Genomic DNA, 19395 nt, shown 5'->3' with positions numbered 1-19395 from the left:
CTGCATATATACAGTAAGCAAGTGAAAGAAAAAGAATGGTGAGCTCTTCCTTACATTAAAAATCCAGTTAATGAATATAGAGGGAGTAGTGCAGTTGGAAAATAGCCATTTTGCTTCTCCATATGAGTAAAGATTGACTCACTCAAGAAACATCACAAACTATTAATGCATGCTAAATCTAAGGTATGAAAGTTTAATGAGGCACAAGATATTTGCAGGGCTTCAAACCATTTCCTCACCGATTACATATTAGCTGAATAAATAAAAAGAATAATTCTGCTATGGGGAAAATGTGCTACAATGCACTACACCTTGACTGGGGCATAGAATTTAACCTCATCAATAAAGGGCAAATGGACATGGCATGCCTAAGCATGTGGTACCCTGAAGGACACATCCCTTGTGTAGTATGACAGCCAGGAACACATAATCTGAATATAATCATGAAAAGTCATAGGACAAACCCAAGATAAGAATATTCTAATAAAATACATAAATTAACATATACTTATATTAATAAAGTATAAAATATAATAATTCTATACTATCATTTTATAATATTAAATATTATGTCTTAATATCTTCTAATTTATGTTATATCTTGGTTTACTAATTATATCACAACTCATTATAATCTAATATATCATAATATGATATTGCACACAATATATTATATATTATTGGTGTATGTTGTACTTACATAATATATATTATGTATTTATATTTTGTATATTTTATTTTTATATATTTCTATATTATGTATTACATAGAATATATTTATATTATTTATATATTATAAAATTTTAATATACATTTAAATATTGCATTAAATACTAAAAACATATAATATGTAGTATGAATTATATATTTATATTTTAAGTGTGTAATTATATATATATTTATATTTTAAGCATATGTTATATAACATTATGGATTTCAAAGTTATAAAGATCATATTAATAAGATTTTGTTATATACATTCTAACATATATATTTATATTTTAAGCATATGTTATATAACATTATAGATTTCAAAGTTATAAAGATCATATTAATAACATTTTGTTATATACATTCTAACATAAGTTTTAAATTACATTTAAAACTATATATTATATTACAGAAAGATATGACGACTAGTAACTGTTCCAAACTTAAGGAGACTAAAGTGAAACAATGACTAATAGCCTTAGTTTACAATATACAACTAAATTAAGATGTAAAGGGGCATGAAATGCAACCTGCTCTCAAATCCTTCAGAGAACAATAATTTTATATTTTGAGGGAGAAAGAGAAAAAGAATGGTAAAAAAAATGTGCCAAGATTTGAAAAATTGGTGAGTCTGGACAAATAATATATGTTCCCTATATTTGTTTAAGTTTTATATTATTTTTTTAATGTTATTCAGAAAGGAGCCAAAATGGAATAAAGGTGGGAGACAGAGGACTATTTATAAATGTTTGTATTATTGCACAGCTTAAAATGTGTGTGAATTTCTCTTAATTTTTTTTAAATCCAAGGAAGAAAACTGTAAAGGAAAAAAAAAATGGCATATGGTTCAAAGAATGCTGCAAAGACAAGGTCACGGATGAGCTGGACCTTAAAGATGAGTTCACAAAGGAAATGAACTGGGTTAACATTGCAGGCACAGAAAAGAGCATCACCCAAATCATACAAGACCTGAAGTCCACTGTGTATTTGAGACTCAGTCAATAATTAACAGCAGAAAATAGTTTTCTGGAAAATAAACCTATAAATCTCCTCATAAAATGAGCACAATTTGCAGTGATAAAGGAGAGGCAATGCCACACCAGGGAGTTAGACCATCCCAGGCTTGAACATACACTCCTTTGCCATCTGAGTAAGAGTGAGACTCAATTTTGTTATCTTTAATTTCTGAAATTTGGTTTTCTTATCTTTAAAATAAGTACAATACCCCCTACCTCATTTTACTGCTATAAGTAATGAGATGATACATATAAAGTGCCCGCTCAACATTGGCGCCCTTCTTTCTTCCTGCAGAGAAAGGGGGTCGAACTCTTAGCCCCGAGACAAGATGTTCTGTGTGGCTTATGGAAATCATCTTTTTACTTTAAGGAATGCCTCCATGATATTTTAACTTTATTGAATAATCTATCCATTAGTTAAACTAGGAATAAAAGTAATTCAATTATATGCCTACATATACTGGTAGATTGATGGCAAGTCACATATTGAGAAAAATTCTAGTTCAATTGATACCAAGAGAAACCTGGACATGATCAAATAATTTCATTGTCAGTGCAGAGTTACCTAATGTGGCTGCCTGGACCACACACTGTTCATTGATCCATTAATCTATGAAGAACTTGAGTTCCAAATCAGGAAGACTGTATGACTCAAGGGAGGCGGGCAGTGACAATTTGGTGTCACCTTGGTGTCAAGGCCAAGCTCAAACTCACCATCTGTAAAGCAACAATTAATTGCACATGGTTCACCTGCGAAGCCCAAATCTGCTCAGTATACACCTCTGCCTCCATGAGCACTGAGCTCAGCATCAGCTATAGGGCCTCCTGAGGGTTAAACAGAGAGTCCAGCTGGCCAGCAACAAAGTCTTGGGATAAGGCCAGGCATCTGGGCCCAGAGGGACATCCATCATAGCACAACTGATGTGGCCAACTTGGACAACAGCAAGACCTGCAAGCTGATAGTGGGTGTAGCAAGCTGGCATGAGGCAATAATAAGCTAGGCAAGCATAACTAATGCATTAAAGGCGCCGAAAGCCCTGCTTCTCGAATTGCAGCCAGTTAGTGCTGCTGGGAAACAGCAGCGGCAGAATATGCCAGCTGTGTGTGCCCAGATATAAAAAATGCAGTGTCCCTTGGAGCAGAAGGTCAGCAGGAGTGTTAAAATGTTAGTGTTAACACTGGTAGACTCTGTTGCCAATTTCAAACCACCAAGCCTTCACTGAACACCTATTCTATATTCGTGTTCAGTTAGGGTCTCTGGGGCTAGGGGTTACATGTCTAAAATCAAGGTGCTTGTCAGCAATGACTATGTGCCTAGACCAGCCACTCACTGTGATTCAATTAGCCAATAACATCATGTTCAGTAACTGCCTGTTTTATTCCAGTCAACAAACATTTTCCAAGTGCCTCCGGTTTGCCAGGTATTATGCCAGCTGGAGGGATATAGCCTGTAACAAGGAGTTTAACATCTGGTGAGGAGTCAAAAAGAGTGTATTAATATGCCACAGGGAAACTGCATGTCTCGTAAAGAGGAGAAATCATTGCCATGGGAAGACTAAAGGGATTAATTTTGACTGTAGGATCTGGGAAGGCTTCATGGAGAGGCTGGCCTTAGTATACACTAAGACACAGGACAGCGGAGGAAGACTTCAGGAAGATGAGATGGGAGAATGTGAATCCTGGGCCAGAGAGGGGACGCAGAAGCATTCCAGGTCGAGGAAAGAGAGGCCTGGACACATACGGAGTGTTTCTGGAAGGCAAGGCATAAGGGAATGAGAGCATGGAGTAAATGAAAAGGAGGCAGACATGGGCAATGGGAAGCAGAGATGGAATGTTAAGTTGGAGGCCCCTGGGCTTGATGTGACAAAGTCAGCTGAACTGGAGGGTCCTGGGAAGTGAAAAAAGACTTGCTCAAAATGCAGATGGACAGCATGTATTTCTGCCTGATGTTGCAGTTTCCATCTCCAAGGGGGTAGTTATAACCTGAGACCTGTATCCTTTAAATATTTAAACAGTGGAAAAACATCAGTGAGTTGGGTAGAATTTAAATAATGTAACATTCAGATCTCTGAGCAAGCTTAAGAGAATGTGGAAATTGCCAATTATGGACTTAATTTGCTCCCAAAACTTATTACTTCTTGGGATACCACTCATAGGATTTGTATCAAGTTATTCATCATTTTACCTGCAAGGATGAGTTCCATTAGCATCAGACAGAGCCAGGAACACACACTTAATACCTGGCAACAGCTAAAGGCCGGACTGACTGATTCGATCATGACAATTCTCTCCTCGGTTATCTTGTCCAAGTTCTAGAAACATTGACTTTAACTTTCAACTCCATGTGTCAACATTTCCTGCTCATACTTTTGACTAAAGCTCATTCCTTCAAACCAGCAATGTCTTGTCTCCATCATGAATAAATTTTAATTCTCATAAGAGAATTACAATGATTTTCCCCATTTTCCCAATTACTGATTTTTCTCATAATTTCCCAAGAAATATACTGTCAGGAAACCCTTCCAAGAATCACAAGGCCTTAAGTGAAGAAAGATCTGCATTTATCTTATTCATTGTTATTTTCCTGCATGAGGACTACATTATAGTCTCTCAATATATTTGTTAAAAATTGAGTAAATAAGTGAACTTGTTCCTGTCTACTTAAATTGGAAATAATTTTTCCCTCTGCTGGGATTCTTGTTTTATTATAACATATTGCTGGGTCTTCTATGTATTTATGGGTATGTGCTTTGGCTTTTCTAGTGAGGATAATTTTTCCTTTGATTTTTAGAGAAAGTGGAAGGGAAGGGGAATGGGAGACAGAGGGAGACAGAGAGAGACAGAAACATCGATGCGAGAGAAACAAATTGATTGGTTGCCTCCCACATGTACCCTGATCATGGGCAGGGATCAAACCTGCAAGCCCTGTTACTTCCCTTGACTGGGAATCAAACCCAGGACCCTCTGGTGTATGGGCTGATGCTCTAACCATTGAGCATGCCAGCCAGGACCCAAAGCCAATTTTTAAATCATAAACCATATTACATTTCTGACATAATTTTTAAAGTACAGTTGAAAATCAATGTTTAGGATGTTAGGGAGAAATTTTCTTCAGGAAAGAACAATGCGTAGGATGATAACAGTCCTAATACTATTCTTGCAGAGTAGGAGAACATAAAACCTAGGTAGCCTTTGGCAGTGTGATCATGAGCTGATAAAGTTAGGTTGAATTCTAAATTTAAAAAAGGAATATCCTGTTAGCAAAATGACCTTTAAGAAAGGGTTTCAACAGGCTTTTGTCATAATCGGAAAAAAAAAAATCCATGGTAACACAATTATAAGGGCAAAATAGTCTAAGGGTTGGACATTTTTAGGAAAAAGTGTTAGAAAAAACTATTTGCATTCACAAAGAGATAAAGGATGCAGAGAAATTTGACCTACATAACAATCTATACTAGGAAGTAAAATCAAGAGACTATTATTTAATTATAGATAATAGTTCAGGTTCCTAAGGAGGGGGACAGAGAACTATACAAAAGAGATGTGCTTTTTAGAAGACATAAATTGCTTTTTAGAAGTGATAAATTATTTTTAAAAAGAAAAATAGAACATAGTAGGTGGGAGAGGGGGTTAGTAGGAGATATAGCTCTCCTTTGTTAAACAAAAGCAAAAATAAGACCATAAATTTTCTCAGGAAAGACTGAAAATTTAAATTTTGCGGGGAGGAGGTTTAGTTTAAACATGTTGAGATTACATTTAAACATGTTGCTATGGTTAAGGATTTGTTTTATTAATTATGTAATCAACAAATAATTCATGAGTACTTGGCTTGATGCAGGCACTCTATTGAGTGACAGGGACTATATGAAAGGATAACAGGTTTCCTACCCTCAACTTAGGTATATGCCCTAACTGGGACTCGAACCCTCAACCTTCTGGTATACAGACAATGTTCCAACCAACTGAGCTGCTTGGCCAGGGCTAAGTCACATTAAAGGGGACCAGAGATCTAAACTATCTAACTTTATAAGTAAATACTCATCTTCTACAAAATAACAACACTTCATATTAGATAATTTGAAAAATGACATGTTAGTCTCGTAACTGTCTTTCTAACTTGAATATCAGTTTAACTTTTTATAGCCCTCTTCCCAGCACTTACAGTTCTGCATCGTAAATATTTTAAATATAAAGCAGAGTGCGAAAAGGTAAAATATAAATGCAGAGTGGGAACAGTGAGCCAGCATGATAAGTATCTCAGAATTCCCCTTGTTGTTAAAAATGCATTAGGACTTACATTTCCTGCAAATAAAGAATGGTGGCCATTTATTACTAGCTGTAATAATAACAGTGGTTATTTAGAAAAGCAATTAAATCCTGGAGGTACAATAAAGACCATTTGAACATTCAAAAAGAGAAGTTGCCAAGCAGTATGATTTATATATAAACACTTTAGTAGAGCTTTAAATTAACAGGGTTTTGAAACGGAAAAAAAGATCACTTTAGTGGGTTTTTTGGTTCTTATTTCATTGAGTTCCAATTACACTCACCGCCTCTGTGTGAATAGGATGCACAGCAAAGAGCAATGCCGTAACAAAAGCGAGTCCACGATTCTTGAAGACCGTTTTGTCACAGGTGTACATCAGCACAAGAGTCACCAGGCAGTGCAAAATTACATTCACTGCATGAAAGTAAAATGGGTTCATTCCAGTCAAAAATATGTTTAGCCTGGAACAAAGAAAACAAAAACAAAAATGATTAGCTATCAACAGAACATAAGCACAAGGAAATCAGAGGGAATCCATCATTTTAAAAAGTAAGCTATTCAAGTGATTATTTTTAAACTAGAGGCCCAGTGCACAAATTCGTGCACAGGAGAGGTCTAGCCGGCCCACCCCATCAGGGCCTATCGGCCAGGCCGGCCAGGGGGAGGGGCAGCAGGCAATTGGCCGTCGCCGTGCCCTGGTCGAACTCCTGATTAAACTCCTGGCTGAACTCCCAGTCAAACTCCTGGTTGAGGGGACAATTTGCATATTAGCCTTTTATTATATAGGATGACTCCCAACACCAGGCTACTCCACATATGAGTATCACTTTTTTCCTATCTCAGATTTTTCCTCTCTGCAGAAATCATTGCAAATGCAATACAATATTATTTCAGAAAACTATGTGGTCTCACTGAGAAGGTAGACAGATAGGTGCTGAAATGCTTCCCTCTCTTCATGGCTAATGCAAACACCCAACAACACTCTTGCTTCACTGCTGGTTCTTCCTAGGGAGCTAAATGTTCAAAGGCAAGACAACAGGGCTGTGGGTCTGAGCCACAGCCGATGGAGATGAGAAAGAGACCACAGGACTGTGACTGTGGTCACAGTTGGGACAAAACAGGCATAAAGGTATTCTCTCATCCATGGTGCCATCAGGAACCAAATTTCCAGATTATGCACCTGGAAATCATTGTTAATTACCAGCCCACAAGCAAGCTTCAGGACATCTACATCCTGGTACCAGCTGCAGTTGAATTTAAAAGGATGAGCAAAAGCATAGCATTTCAGAATTTGTATTAAATGTTTCCTTACATAAATTCCCCCAGATCTCTGAATGCTAAGATCATTATGAAAAAAAAAAAAAAAAACTAAAAAGAGAACCACAAAGAAAAGGGAAATGTATTGTTCAACATCTTAAAAAATACTTTCCTGAGATAGAAATGCAGAACAGAGAAACTTGCAAAGGTTGCCTTAAATTTAATAATAGGACATAATGTCCCCAGCTGAGTTTATGGGGTTATAGAAAAAGTTCAGTCATATGGGGTATGGTTGTTTGGGGGAACCTATACCCATAGGTGGTATTACCCATAGGTGTCTATACTCCAGCCAACTTATCCAAAACAGCAATCCCACATCTTTATTCTCACGTCCTCTATCTGTTTCTAATAGAAACACGTCCTCTTTGCCAAAACAATCTAGAATGTAAAAGTCAACTTTAGTGATGACATATGCATATTCTCAATATCTGATATGATTCATGCACAGCTTTAACCTACAGAATTTTAAACATCTCAAGCTTTACTTGGACACATGAATCTAAATGTCATAGTTACTAATTGCCTCCACTTTCATTCCCATTGAAGTCATCATGGTCCTAATTAAGCTTAGAAAAATGAATTACTGTGTGGGATCCAACTCCAGGGCCCTGACGCCAGCAGACCCATGAGTCTGTGCACACCTAAGCATCCTCAAGACAAGAGTCTGGTGTGAAATAACTCACCCAAAGGGAAGGAGGAACCACAAGGAACTGGCAGGTCCAACTAAAGGGAGAATGGTGTCCTATTCTAGTGTGAGAGATCCCACATATGGTGAGAGCTGCTGGAAATCAGAAAGCTGGGGATGGTGGAGCTGTGAGAAGGGCAAGACCAAGTCCCCATCCTCCAATTACTCGGGTGCAATTCCCTAAAGGCCCATCCCCTGAGGTTGATTTTATACTGATTTCCACATCATCAGGTCGAGTTTTGCATATCAACTAAGCCATTAATTTAAAATTCAATCAGACCTGTGATTTTAAGAGAAATAGGCAATCTCAAATCCAGTTAGGGGATGTCCAAATTGGAAGGTCTTGAGGCTGTCACTATGTATCAAAGGCTTTAAAAAATACATACCTGTAGACCAAAAAATTCCACTTCTAAAAATTTTCCGTAAGGAAATAACCACAAAGTATTTAGATATACATACATATATGTGATATGATAAGAAATACATATTTTAGTCTTCATCCTGAATCCTGGTCAGAGATTCTATAAAACCTTCATCATTTCCTAAACAATGAAGGTGCTAGGAGCATCTATTGTTCTAATATTTGGTCTCTGTCCCTGGCTCCTAGCACAGAACTCCAAAATCCCTGGTAACTTCCTAAATGATAGGAGCACTAGGAGCATCTTTTGTTGTAATATTTGGTCTTTTCCCTGATTCCTAAATCCCTTGGAATTCCTTGGGTGACAGAAGTGTCTTTTGTCCTAATGAAGTGACTTTTGGTGAGCTGGCTTCAAGGTGGAGGCTGGTCCCCAGAAAGACCAAGCCCTGACTAGAAGAATGGAAATTTCAGCCCCACCACCATCCTCCAAGGTTGAAAGAGGGGTTGGAGATTGAGTTAATAATCAATCATGTCTATATGATGAAGCCGCCATAAAAATCCCTAAACTATGGGGTTCAGAGAGCTTCCAGGTTGGTGAACACATCCAAGTGACAAGAGGGTTGAGCACCTCAAATTGAAGCGGACAGAAGCACTTGTGCTCAGAACCCTCCAGTCTCTTTTCACCTTTATTACATGTATAATTAACAATAAACATATCTGTTTCTCTGAGTTCTGCAAGCCATTATCATAAATTATTTATTGAACCTGAGGCATGGCCTTGGGAACTCCCAATTTGTAGTCAAGTTGGACAAAATGTAGCTAACATAGGGACACACTATTTATGATTGACATCTGAAGTGCGAGCAGTCTTATGGAACTGAGCTGTTAACCTGGGGGATCGGATGCTAACGCCAGGCAGACAGTGCCAGAATTAAATTGAAATGTCAGACAACCCAGTTGGTGTCAGAGAAATGGTCAGTTGTTTGGAGTAAACCCACATATCTGGTGTCAGAGGTATTGTGAGTGTGTGCAGAGGAGAATACATAGGAGTATTCTTTTCAATGTACAAGGATGCATCTTACTCTGTTAGTTATAAAAATGGCAATAAAGAGAAAGCAAGACATCTAGTAAGCCCAATTGCTGATGTTATTTGACTATTCCCACAGATAGGATGCTGTAGAGCTTAATTTGGGATTACAAATAACAGCATTGGTTTTAAAAAGTGGACAATATCAGACAATATTTCTAATGTGTCCATTATTCAACTGTTTGAAAAGTACAAAAGCACTAAAGATAGTGTTATTATTACTACACTAGAGGCCCGATGCACGGAATTCATGCAAGAGTAAGGCCTTCCTTCCCCCCGCTGCCGGCACCAGCTTCCCTCTGGCACCCAGGACCCGGGCTTCCCTCGCAACCCTGGCTTCGTCCGGAAAGTCGTCCGGAAGGACATCTGGTCTAATTAGCATATTACACTTTTATTATTATAGATCACCACACTTTTATGAGGCACATGCATTCCTTTGTCCTTCTAAAAATGACATAAAATGGTAGACATGAGTCACCTTTGTGGTCCATATGTATCATATCTGAAAATGTGCAGGTGACATCTGTATAGATTATTATTTCTGGAAATGGGTTAGGACAGAGTGCCTGGTATTTTAAGTGAATTCAATTAGATTCCAAAATATAAAAATGAATTGCTGAATGGGGAATCACTGCATTAATAAAGTGAAAGTATGAGCCTCTCACATGGTACCTAACATTGGTGAATCTCAGCTTTGAGAAATCACCTAGAATCTAGAGTTTGTAGAGTTTCTCAAATGTCTAAAAAGATGGGGAGTGAACTCTCAAAATTATAGACAAGTGACCATGAAACAAATAGAGAAACAAAATTTTAGAACTTATCCTACTTGTGAACACTGGGGGGGGGGGGGGGGGGGGGCGGGAATCTCTGATTTGGGGAGCCCATGTGGAATTACAAAAAGGAGCTTTAATTGATCAAACTCATATTTTAATAGGACAGGGGATGTGGAAGACACAGCATGTCTTTATTTTAACAAAGGCATTTACAAAATCTCTCGGAATCTCCTTGCGTGCAAGATGGAATAAGATAGATTTGTAGCTCACATGAAGAGTGGTGGATAATAAATCAATGTCTCCTTGGATGGAGACCTCTAGTGTATGTCACAGGATTCTGATATAATCTCTGGTCTGTCCAATATTTTTATCAAAGATTTAAATGAATCTATGGTGTATGCTGACTAAGCTTGCAGGAGGTCTGTAACTGGGCAGGAGAATTGCTGTCCTGAGAAACCGACTAACAGAGATTCACAAGGAGTTTAAATGCCTGAAATTGTTAATTAATTCTAACTCAGAATATGGGTAAGAGTAAAGACCACATTAAGACATAAAAGAGAACAAAATACGTGTGATCACATTAAAACTGTACACATGGTATAGTCCGAGGACTGTTGGTTTGCCCTAAACTCAAAGAGTTATTGTGTCTTAGATATCCAGAAAGACCAATCCACCAACAGACAGACAGGCAACTACGTAAGTCAAACTGTTTTTCATTTCAATTCACTCCAACAGATGTTTTTTGAGCACCTACTACATGTCAGGTATGATGTAGGGCCCAGAGATACAAAGAGAAGACATGGCATTTACTACCAAGTTAACAGCATAGTAAAAGAAAGAAAGGCACTTAAACAGATAATTAATGGCTAGTTTAAAAAATTCTAGCAATGGGAGAACCTACCAGGTGCAGAGATAGGGAAGAGGGAGGTATTCTACCTGCAGGCAGGTGTGGGAAAGTGGGCGGTATCCAATGTGAGACAGCAGCCCCTTAGAGTGCTATTTAAATGTGGAAGCACTTTTACAAAAGAGTTCCATGATGCTAGGGGGATGGGAGGATCTCAAGGTGGTATCTCAGCAAGGTAGATTTGAGGAAATTGGGATGCTCAGACTAGAGAAAGATGACAGAAATAATACCAAGTTCTCCAGAGGAAAGGGTCTTTGCCATATTTATGATTATATGCCCAGTGTCTAGCACAATGTGTGGTGCATGGTTGTCACACAATAAATAAATGAATGGATGGAAGCATGAGTGAATGAATGAAATACAGAAGCAATGCACTTATCCTAAGTAGCTCCCAAAGGGGAAACTACAATCCAATTACAATGTTCCAAACACGCTACCCAAGAGCTAGGTTTAGCCTGCAAATTGTTGTTTCACCTGTATACACTTCAAAAAATTCTTTTAAACAGGTGCTTTTCATATAAAAATTTCTAGCTTCTCTTTATGCTAAGTGAAATAAGTCAGTCAGAGAAAGATAAATATCACATGATCTCACTCATTTGCAGATTATAATGAACAACATAAACTGATGAACAAAAACAGATCTAGAGACAGAGAAGCATCGATCAGATGCTCAAACCTCAGAGGGAAGGTAGGGGAGGGTGGTGGTAAGGGAGAGAGATCAACCAAAGGACTTGTATGCATGCATATAAGCCTAACCAATGGACACAGACACCAGGGGGGTGAGGGCATGAACCGGTTTGGGGTGGGGGGGCAATGGGGGGATAAGGACACATATGTAATACCTTAATCAATAAAGAAAAAAAAAGTTAAAAAAATTTCCAGCTTCTCTTCAAATATTAGAAGACCTGGCAACTCAGGGCCTACTTGGCTGCAGGGAAATATCTGAGTGCCGATTGAGATGGCATGGAAATATTTGGGTGCCCATTTGGATGACACAAGTACTCACCATTTGCCACAGTGCCTGCCAACAACTGGGAGGCAGACTTCAGCTCAAAGAAAGAATATTTAAAACTGGAATAGGTCCACACAGAAGCATGACAACAGTCCACCTTAAACACCATCTAAAAAGAACAGTCTCTCATATTCCACGTCACCCTGAATGTATTCCATTACAGCATGTACTCAATTTTCTTAAACTCTTTTGTTATATTCTTCAAATATTATAAGCATTTTTCAGACACTGCGAGAAATTGATTTCTTTCCATCATTGTACCCATCGAACTTAGCACACAGTAGAGTCTAAATGAAAGTTTACTAAATGAACAATAAAACTTACAATAACTGGGAAGTTGGAAAAGATCACCTTTCCCTTCCAATGCTACAATCTCTAATTTTTATTTGATTTAGCCTTCATTTCTCATTTAAAGCTTGGCCAAGCAATGGGAAATAAAATATTTTTCTGAAATAATCTTAGTAATCATGTTTGAGTGGTTGAAAGCCTTCCAGATTTTGGCAAATATAAATGCAAAACATCCCTCCTCCGTCTGAACTCCTCTGCCTCCTTGTACAACTGCCCAGAAAGGTTGGGCCATAATGAGCATACAGCAATCAGAGGGTACCAGTCTTCAGGAAAGGTCACAGGCTCACACAGTTTGGCACCAAGAAGTCTCAGGAGGAGGGGTGGGGAGGGGAGAAGAAAAACCTTTGGCTGCTCCACTCCGTCTCCTCACACTATCACAGCCCAGAGCTCTCTTTTAGATAAAGTCCATGCCTCTCTTTCAATTTTCTTCTTTGAAAAAATAGATCTGGTTTAGAAAAACAAAAACAAGCTGTATCTCAGGAAGAGACTTCTAAGGTACTAGGGACTGTGCTAGGGTCCTTCCTCAGTCAGACGGGTCTACCCTCAGAAACTGTCAGAGGTCTGGAAAGGGCACAAGAGGCCATGACTCTCCATTGCGGTTACTCAAGTCTGCTTTTTGGCCCTGAACCTGAAGTTCTTCTGGTCTACAGACCAAGCAACATTTAAGAGGACCATCTACTTCATTCCCAGGGACAACATAATTAATAAGCCACAACCAATGATGCCTGTGGGTCAAAACATTCTGATTTCCACTTGCCCCTGCTGCCTTCACAGTAAATGCAGCTAAGCTCTTGCCTTCTGGAACTCCAGGGTCCCATCACTCCCACCAAAACCAGAAAGCCCACCTCAAAGGCAGTATCTCCCACATTACACTTCCTTCGCCTTCAGAAAAGAGCCAACACGGAGTGTCTCAAAGCTGCAGATGCTCCCTCACCAATGCATTTCTCAGTGTCCTGGTGAAGGGAAATCGCCTAGCCCTCTCAGAGAATAAAGTAGAGAAATGGGTGGGAAGTGTTTGACGGCATCCTAATATTCCTGTGCTAAAGAGCTTTGGGGTTTCTTTCTCTACATTATGCTAGGGAGACTTTGGCATCTCAACCTATCCTATATAATAAAAGGCTAATATGCAAATTGTCCCTTCAACTGGGAGTTTGACCAGGGGGTGGGGCCGGCTGGCCAACCTCTGGCTTCCCCTCCCCCTGGCCAGCCGGATTGGCCTCAAATGGGGCGGGCCAGCCGGACCCCACCTGTGCATGAATTCATGCACCAGGCCTCTAGTTTGAATATAGGTTCCCATTGAGTCTCAGTGGTTTCCAGGATTCTGAATCACTTGGTATGGTAGCTATAATTGCTGATTCCCTGATCCCATCCCAATATATTCTTAGTCAGGAGATCTAAAATGGGGCGCAGAGATCTGCCCCAAGCAACCCAGTGATTCAAGACAGGTGATACTTGGAACAGAGACAGAGGTCTCAAAGCGTAAGGGAAGACTACAGATGGTTGCCATGCTTACCAGAAAAGTACAGTTTTCTCAGGAATAACACAACATACATTCTTTTCCAATAAGAACTACAAATCAGGGAAAAGAAAAAAATTAAATGTACCCCTTATCATCTGTTTCTGCTGTCTCAAATGATGGGTTCTCCCACACTTCCCTGGTGAGTTTCCACAGCTCAATATTACACACACAGTATATTCTCCTGTCTTCCTCTATCACCATTTTTCTTCTTCCCATCTTTTGCTTTCATCACTGCTCTCAAATGCTTGCAAGTGGTTTCTATGGTCCTCTTAGATCATTCAACCAATAAATAACAACATCTGGTTCTTCTCATTTTTCCTCTAAGGCAATCCCTTTGGCCCTTAATCATTTTGGTTGCTCTTCTTCTGCATTTCCCTCAGTACCAGGAATAAATCAGTAAATCATCATCACTTAATATATCTAAAGAACCAAAGAATGTTACTGGAAGGTACCAATACAAACAGCAGGGCAGAGGAGAGATTAGTGCTCCGAGGCAAAAGCAAAATTCATGATGTTTGTTTGAGCTTAAGACATCACATCCTCACCTCGCTGTGAGGAAGTTATAGGGAGAGAACAGAGGAAGGGGAGTTGGTCAGGAGAAGACCATACCCCAATGGGCAGTTATTGTCACTATCTATCTATATATAAAACCCTAATATGCAAATAGACCAAACGGTAGAACAACCGAACAACCGGGCACTATGACATGTGCTGACCACCAGGGGGTGTGCAGCACATGGCGGGTGTCAGCAGCAGGTAGCAGAGCACGGAACATGGCAGGCATCAGCCATGGTGGGATGGCGGAGCAGGCAAGTGGGGGCGCCAGACCAAGGCGGGGCACCGGTCGCTGTCATCAGGACAAGCATCTGGTGGTTACTGAAAATTCTTTGCTCCCACGCACAGCCGTTCTGCAGGGCGCTCACACCTGCTGCCAGCGCTGGAGCCACCGCTCGCATCCGCTGCCAGCGCCCGGTGCTGGCCCTGATCGCTCGGTGCCATCAGCGGGTGCGAGTGGCAGCTGGTGGCCTTGATCACCCCTGAGGGTTTCTCTACCACCCCCTGCTCCTGAGGGGTGATTGGGGAAGCAGCCGCTGTCAGCGGGTGCCAGTGGGGCTGGCACCATCAGCGCATGGGAGCAGTGGTGGCGGGAGCAGGGCTGCCAGCAGACAGGGGCAGACAGGGGACCGGGGCACCGCAGCGGAAGATGGGCTGAGACCCGCCCCTGTGCCCCCTGCAGCCCACAGTTCCTTTCAAGGTGCATGAATTTGTGCACTGGGCCCCTAGTTACCTCATAAGTACTCAGTGCATCAAAGAAAGAGTGAAAAAACTGAGGAGAGGAAGAGCAGTAACCATATCTAGACAAGTTCCAGAAGAAAATCTTCAAAAAGAGAGGCAGCAAATAATGAAAATTAACCGATCAACACTAAGGATGATATAGTAAGTTATAACTCTGAGTTGTCAATTGTGAGCAAATTTTTTAAAGGTACGTGTTTAGAGGAGTTCCTGGATGTCATGCAATTCTAACACTCACTTCCCAGAGTGTATGCAGATTTCACAGTTGATAACAAAGTCCTGCACAAGAGTCCTCTCACTTCAGACACCAGATGCAACTTCAGTGGTCTCCAGGCCACCGGCATGTCTGACAAACTGGCCACAAATTTGGGAATTCCCACAACTCCCTCAGATTCAATAATTTGCAAGAACAACTCACAGAATTAAGGAAAACACTGTACTTAGGATTATATAGTGTTACTATAAAAAACACAAATAAAAATCAGTCTAAAGAAAAGACTCATAGGGTGAGGTCTGGGAGAGTCCTAAAGTAAAACCTTCCATGTCTTCAGACACATCGCCCTCTCTGCGTGCTGATATAAGATTACCAACCAGGGAAGCTCAACCAAGTTTCAATGTTGAGTTTTAAATGGATTTCATTACATAGGCTGATTGACCCATTGGCCACATGAGTAAACTCAGTCTCCAGCACCCCTTTCCCCTCCAGGAGATTAGAAGGTAGGGCTGATATCATGTGACTCTAAGTCCCAACTCTCTAATCTTTCCAGCATGGCCAGCCCCCATTCTGAAACTTTCTGGAAGCCCACCAAGACTTACCTCCTCTTTATTATAAACTCAGGTGTAGCCCCAGAGCCTCACCATGAACAATAAATGCTTGCCTATTACTCTGGAAACTCCAATCCCCTTCTGAGAAACCTGGGTCAAAGACCAGAGAAATTCTTTATTGTACACCCAGTGAGAGGAAGTCATAGTCGTCATAGTTCCTTTGAGAAAGTACTTTTGGTACTTTTGATACAACCGGAAATGATAATTCATGTCAACCTCACTGACTGGGGGAAAATGACCATTCTTTCTAGACAATAGGACACTGGCATGGATGACCGTTAGTCCCCTGAGAGCAGGGCATGGAAAGCAGAGCATGGAAAGAACTCAGTGTAATTCTGGGGTTTGCCTCAGAAGGTATAATTGCTGTGTCCAGCCTTAAACTTCAGGGCAAGCATCCAACTACAATCACACTTCCGTATGCCAGGCAAGAGGAGTTTGATCCAAAAGTGCTAAAGACCCTCATTCTCAAATGTCACACTCCCAACAGATTATAATAGAGAGCCACACTGCCCTGTTCAGAATCAAAGCTGCCTCTTCACCACCCGGTAAGCAGACCCCACTGGAACCACCTGTGGTTCCTTGCCTGCCTCCACCTTTCCCTTTGACAGAGGAAGATAAATAAAGTAAATAAGCCACGAAGTAAGTCAAGCAGACTTTTCCCTCTACGTTAAAAAGGTATAGCCCTACCTAAATATTTACCTGAAGAAGTCAAGTATTCATGAAAATGATGAATTCATTCTTTTAACAGTAATTTATTGAGCCCCTACTTTGCATGCCAGACACCATTCTGGGTGCTAAAGATACAGTTGTTGGAGCTCACGTGGTGGTGAGACGATATTAAAACTAACAATATATGATGCCAGGTAGCAGTGAGGGCTATTAAGTAAGACAAAGAGGGCAAGAGAGTAAGGCTGAAACTTGGAGGAATGAATGCCTGCTATTTTAGATCAGTAGCCAGAGAAGGGCTCTGTGATGAAGCGACATTTGAGAAGATGCTAAAGGTGGTGTGAGAGCAAAACTGCAGAGATCTGGGGAAGGCAGTCCAGGAAGAAGACTCCAGTGCAAAGGTCTAGTAGCAGCAGGTTGGGCCCATATAAGGAACAGTAATGCTGTTCATAGAATGTTGATGTAGACAGAATGAGGTTGCTAGACTAGAGGTCAGAGAGGTGGCCAGGAGTCAGATCCAAGGGGGCCTTGTAGAACAGAAACCATTGTTATCGTTTGGAAAAGGAACACTGCCATTATTTTGGATTGATCAAACATTCCTCACCTCTTTTGTAAGAGGAATGACCACATATTCAAAGTTAGGAAAAATATGAATGTAGCTCCAAAGGAAGATAGAAAAGACATTTGTTGAATGGGAGGAAAAAAAAAAAAAAACTGTTTCAGAAGATGTTCTCCAAGCCTTCATTCAGAAATTCACCTATAAAAACACTCGGGAATTGCCCTAGATGGTTTTGCTCAGTGAATAGAACGTCGGGCTGCGGACTGAGGGGTCCCAGGTTCGATTCCAGTCAAGGACACATGCTGGGTTGCAGGCTCGATCCCCAGTAGGCGGCGTGCAGGAGGCAGCTGATCAATGATTCTCTCTCATCACTGATGTTTCTCTCTCTCTCTCTCTCTCTCTCTCTCTCTCTCTCTCTCTTTCTCCTCCTCCCTTCCTCTCTGAAATAAATAAAAATATATTTAGAAAAAGAAAGGGTTGTCAGACAACCAAGACATGAAAAAACAAAAACTAGCCTTTAAAAAAACAACAACCCTCAGGAATCAAAAATATATTCCTTGCACCCTAGCCAGTTTTGCTCAGTGGATAGATCTCCAGCCCTGGACTGAAGGGCTCCCAGGTTCGATTCCAGTCAAGGGCACGTACCTCAGTTGCAGGCTCAATCCCCAGCTCTGGTAGGGGCACGTGCAGGAGGCTACTAATCGATGTCTCTCTCATATCCATGTTTCTTTCTCTCTATCTCTCCCTCTCACTTCCACTCTCTCTCTCTCAAAAAAAAAAAAAAATTCAATAGAAAAATATCCTCGGGTGGGTGAGGATTAACAAAATATATATATTCCTCTCATTTTCCAAACCTCCTATACTAATAGACTATAGTGTAAAGCCTATCTTACATCTAAAGCATGTGCTCACAGGCAATGATCAACCTCCTCCCACTCCTGAGATTTCTACAATAAACTTAGTTCAGCATGAAATTTTCAGAAGCCATTTTTAAAAATTTTCTCTACAAAATCTTTTTTGCCTCCAATCATATTTCCTTGGCTATATCCACCACTGAACATCCTAGACAATCTAATCAAACATCCTGAATAACTTTTACTTATCTCCTATCACAGACTTAGAAAGCAAACTTACCAGTCTTGTAGCAGTAACCTATCTCAAAATGAATCCCCATACAGGTCAAATCAAAAGGAACAGGGCCAAAAGGAACATGCCACCATTTCTTTTTGGTTTTGAGCATAGAGGATTTTCATGATTGCCATATCATTTGTGACTAAAAGATGCAAACTGATGCAAAAACAACTCTCCAGATGCAAACATTAAAATGCTGCAAATCCTTACAGCTGCACATATTAAGACATTCTATTTTTTAACTCTGACATTTTAAACCACCCACTTTCACTCTTATGGCTTATATTTCCATCTGAAGCCTTCAATAAGATAAAACTTTATAGCAAACTAGTAGAACACTATGATCTAATAACCTAAACACGGAGAGAGAATGAGTTTACAGTCCTTTAATTTGCCTTCAGTTCCCCATCTTTAAAATGGAAAAACCATTGGTTCCTTCTTGTTGAGGAAGCTTTGGTTGCTTCCTGATATCGAATGGCACTGCCAACCAGCCATCAGGAGCTTCTTTTCAAGAGCAAGGGGCTAGCACCTTTTAAATCAATCAAGGCCATTTTTCAAGGGGGGTGGGGTGAGGAGGGGTGCTGTGTCAATTCAGTGTCTGGCCCTGCCAAGGCATTAGGGGTGAGTTAATTAAATGTTGGGCCAAATATAGCAGGCTAATTTTCACGTTGATAATTTTGTATGGCTTGTGGATGATGTTATAAATATCCAAATGGCCCTTGGCAGAAAAAAGGTTCCCAATGCCTGCTATACAGAGTAACATAATGCGTTTCTCCTGATTCCAGAGTTAAAACCAGGTCATGGCCAGTGAAGGATAAAGAAGCAAAATAAAAAAAGGTTACTGCTGCAGATTAGTTTTCACAGATGTTTTGACTTTGCTCTACAATGGTCCAAAAATATTCCTATGTGCCCTTGGAAATGATC

The 19395-nt window shown here is 40.2% G+C and overlaps 1 protein-coding gene across 4 annotated transcripts in view; it reads right to left on the bottom strand.

Annotated features, from left to right (window-relative positions):
- The window catches only part of TMTC1 (transmembrane O-mannosyltransferase targeting cadherins 1), a 230134-nt gene that overhangs the window by 204983 nt on the left and 5756 nt on the right, over positions 1 to 19395 (bottom strand). For all 4 annotated transcript variants that reach the window (XM_080662852.1, XM_080662853.1, XM_080662850.1 and 1 more), the window contains exon 2: positions 6278 to 6455. In XM_080662852.1, coding sequence (XP_080518978.1) covers positions 6278 to 6455 — 178 coding nt within the window. The remainder of the gene's footprint in view (positions 1 to 6277; positions 6456 to 19395) is intronic.

This window comes from Plecotus auritus (genome assembly GCF_963455305.1).
Source record: "Plecotus auritus genome assembly, chromosome: 3".
NCBI classification, from domain to species: domain Eukaryota; kingdom Metazoa; phylum Chordata; class Mammalia; order Chiroptera; family Vespertilionidae; genus Plecotus; species Plecotus auritus.
Note: the sequence above shows the minus strand (reverse complement) of the source record. Positions and strands in the feature narration are given on the sequence as shown.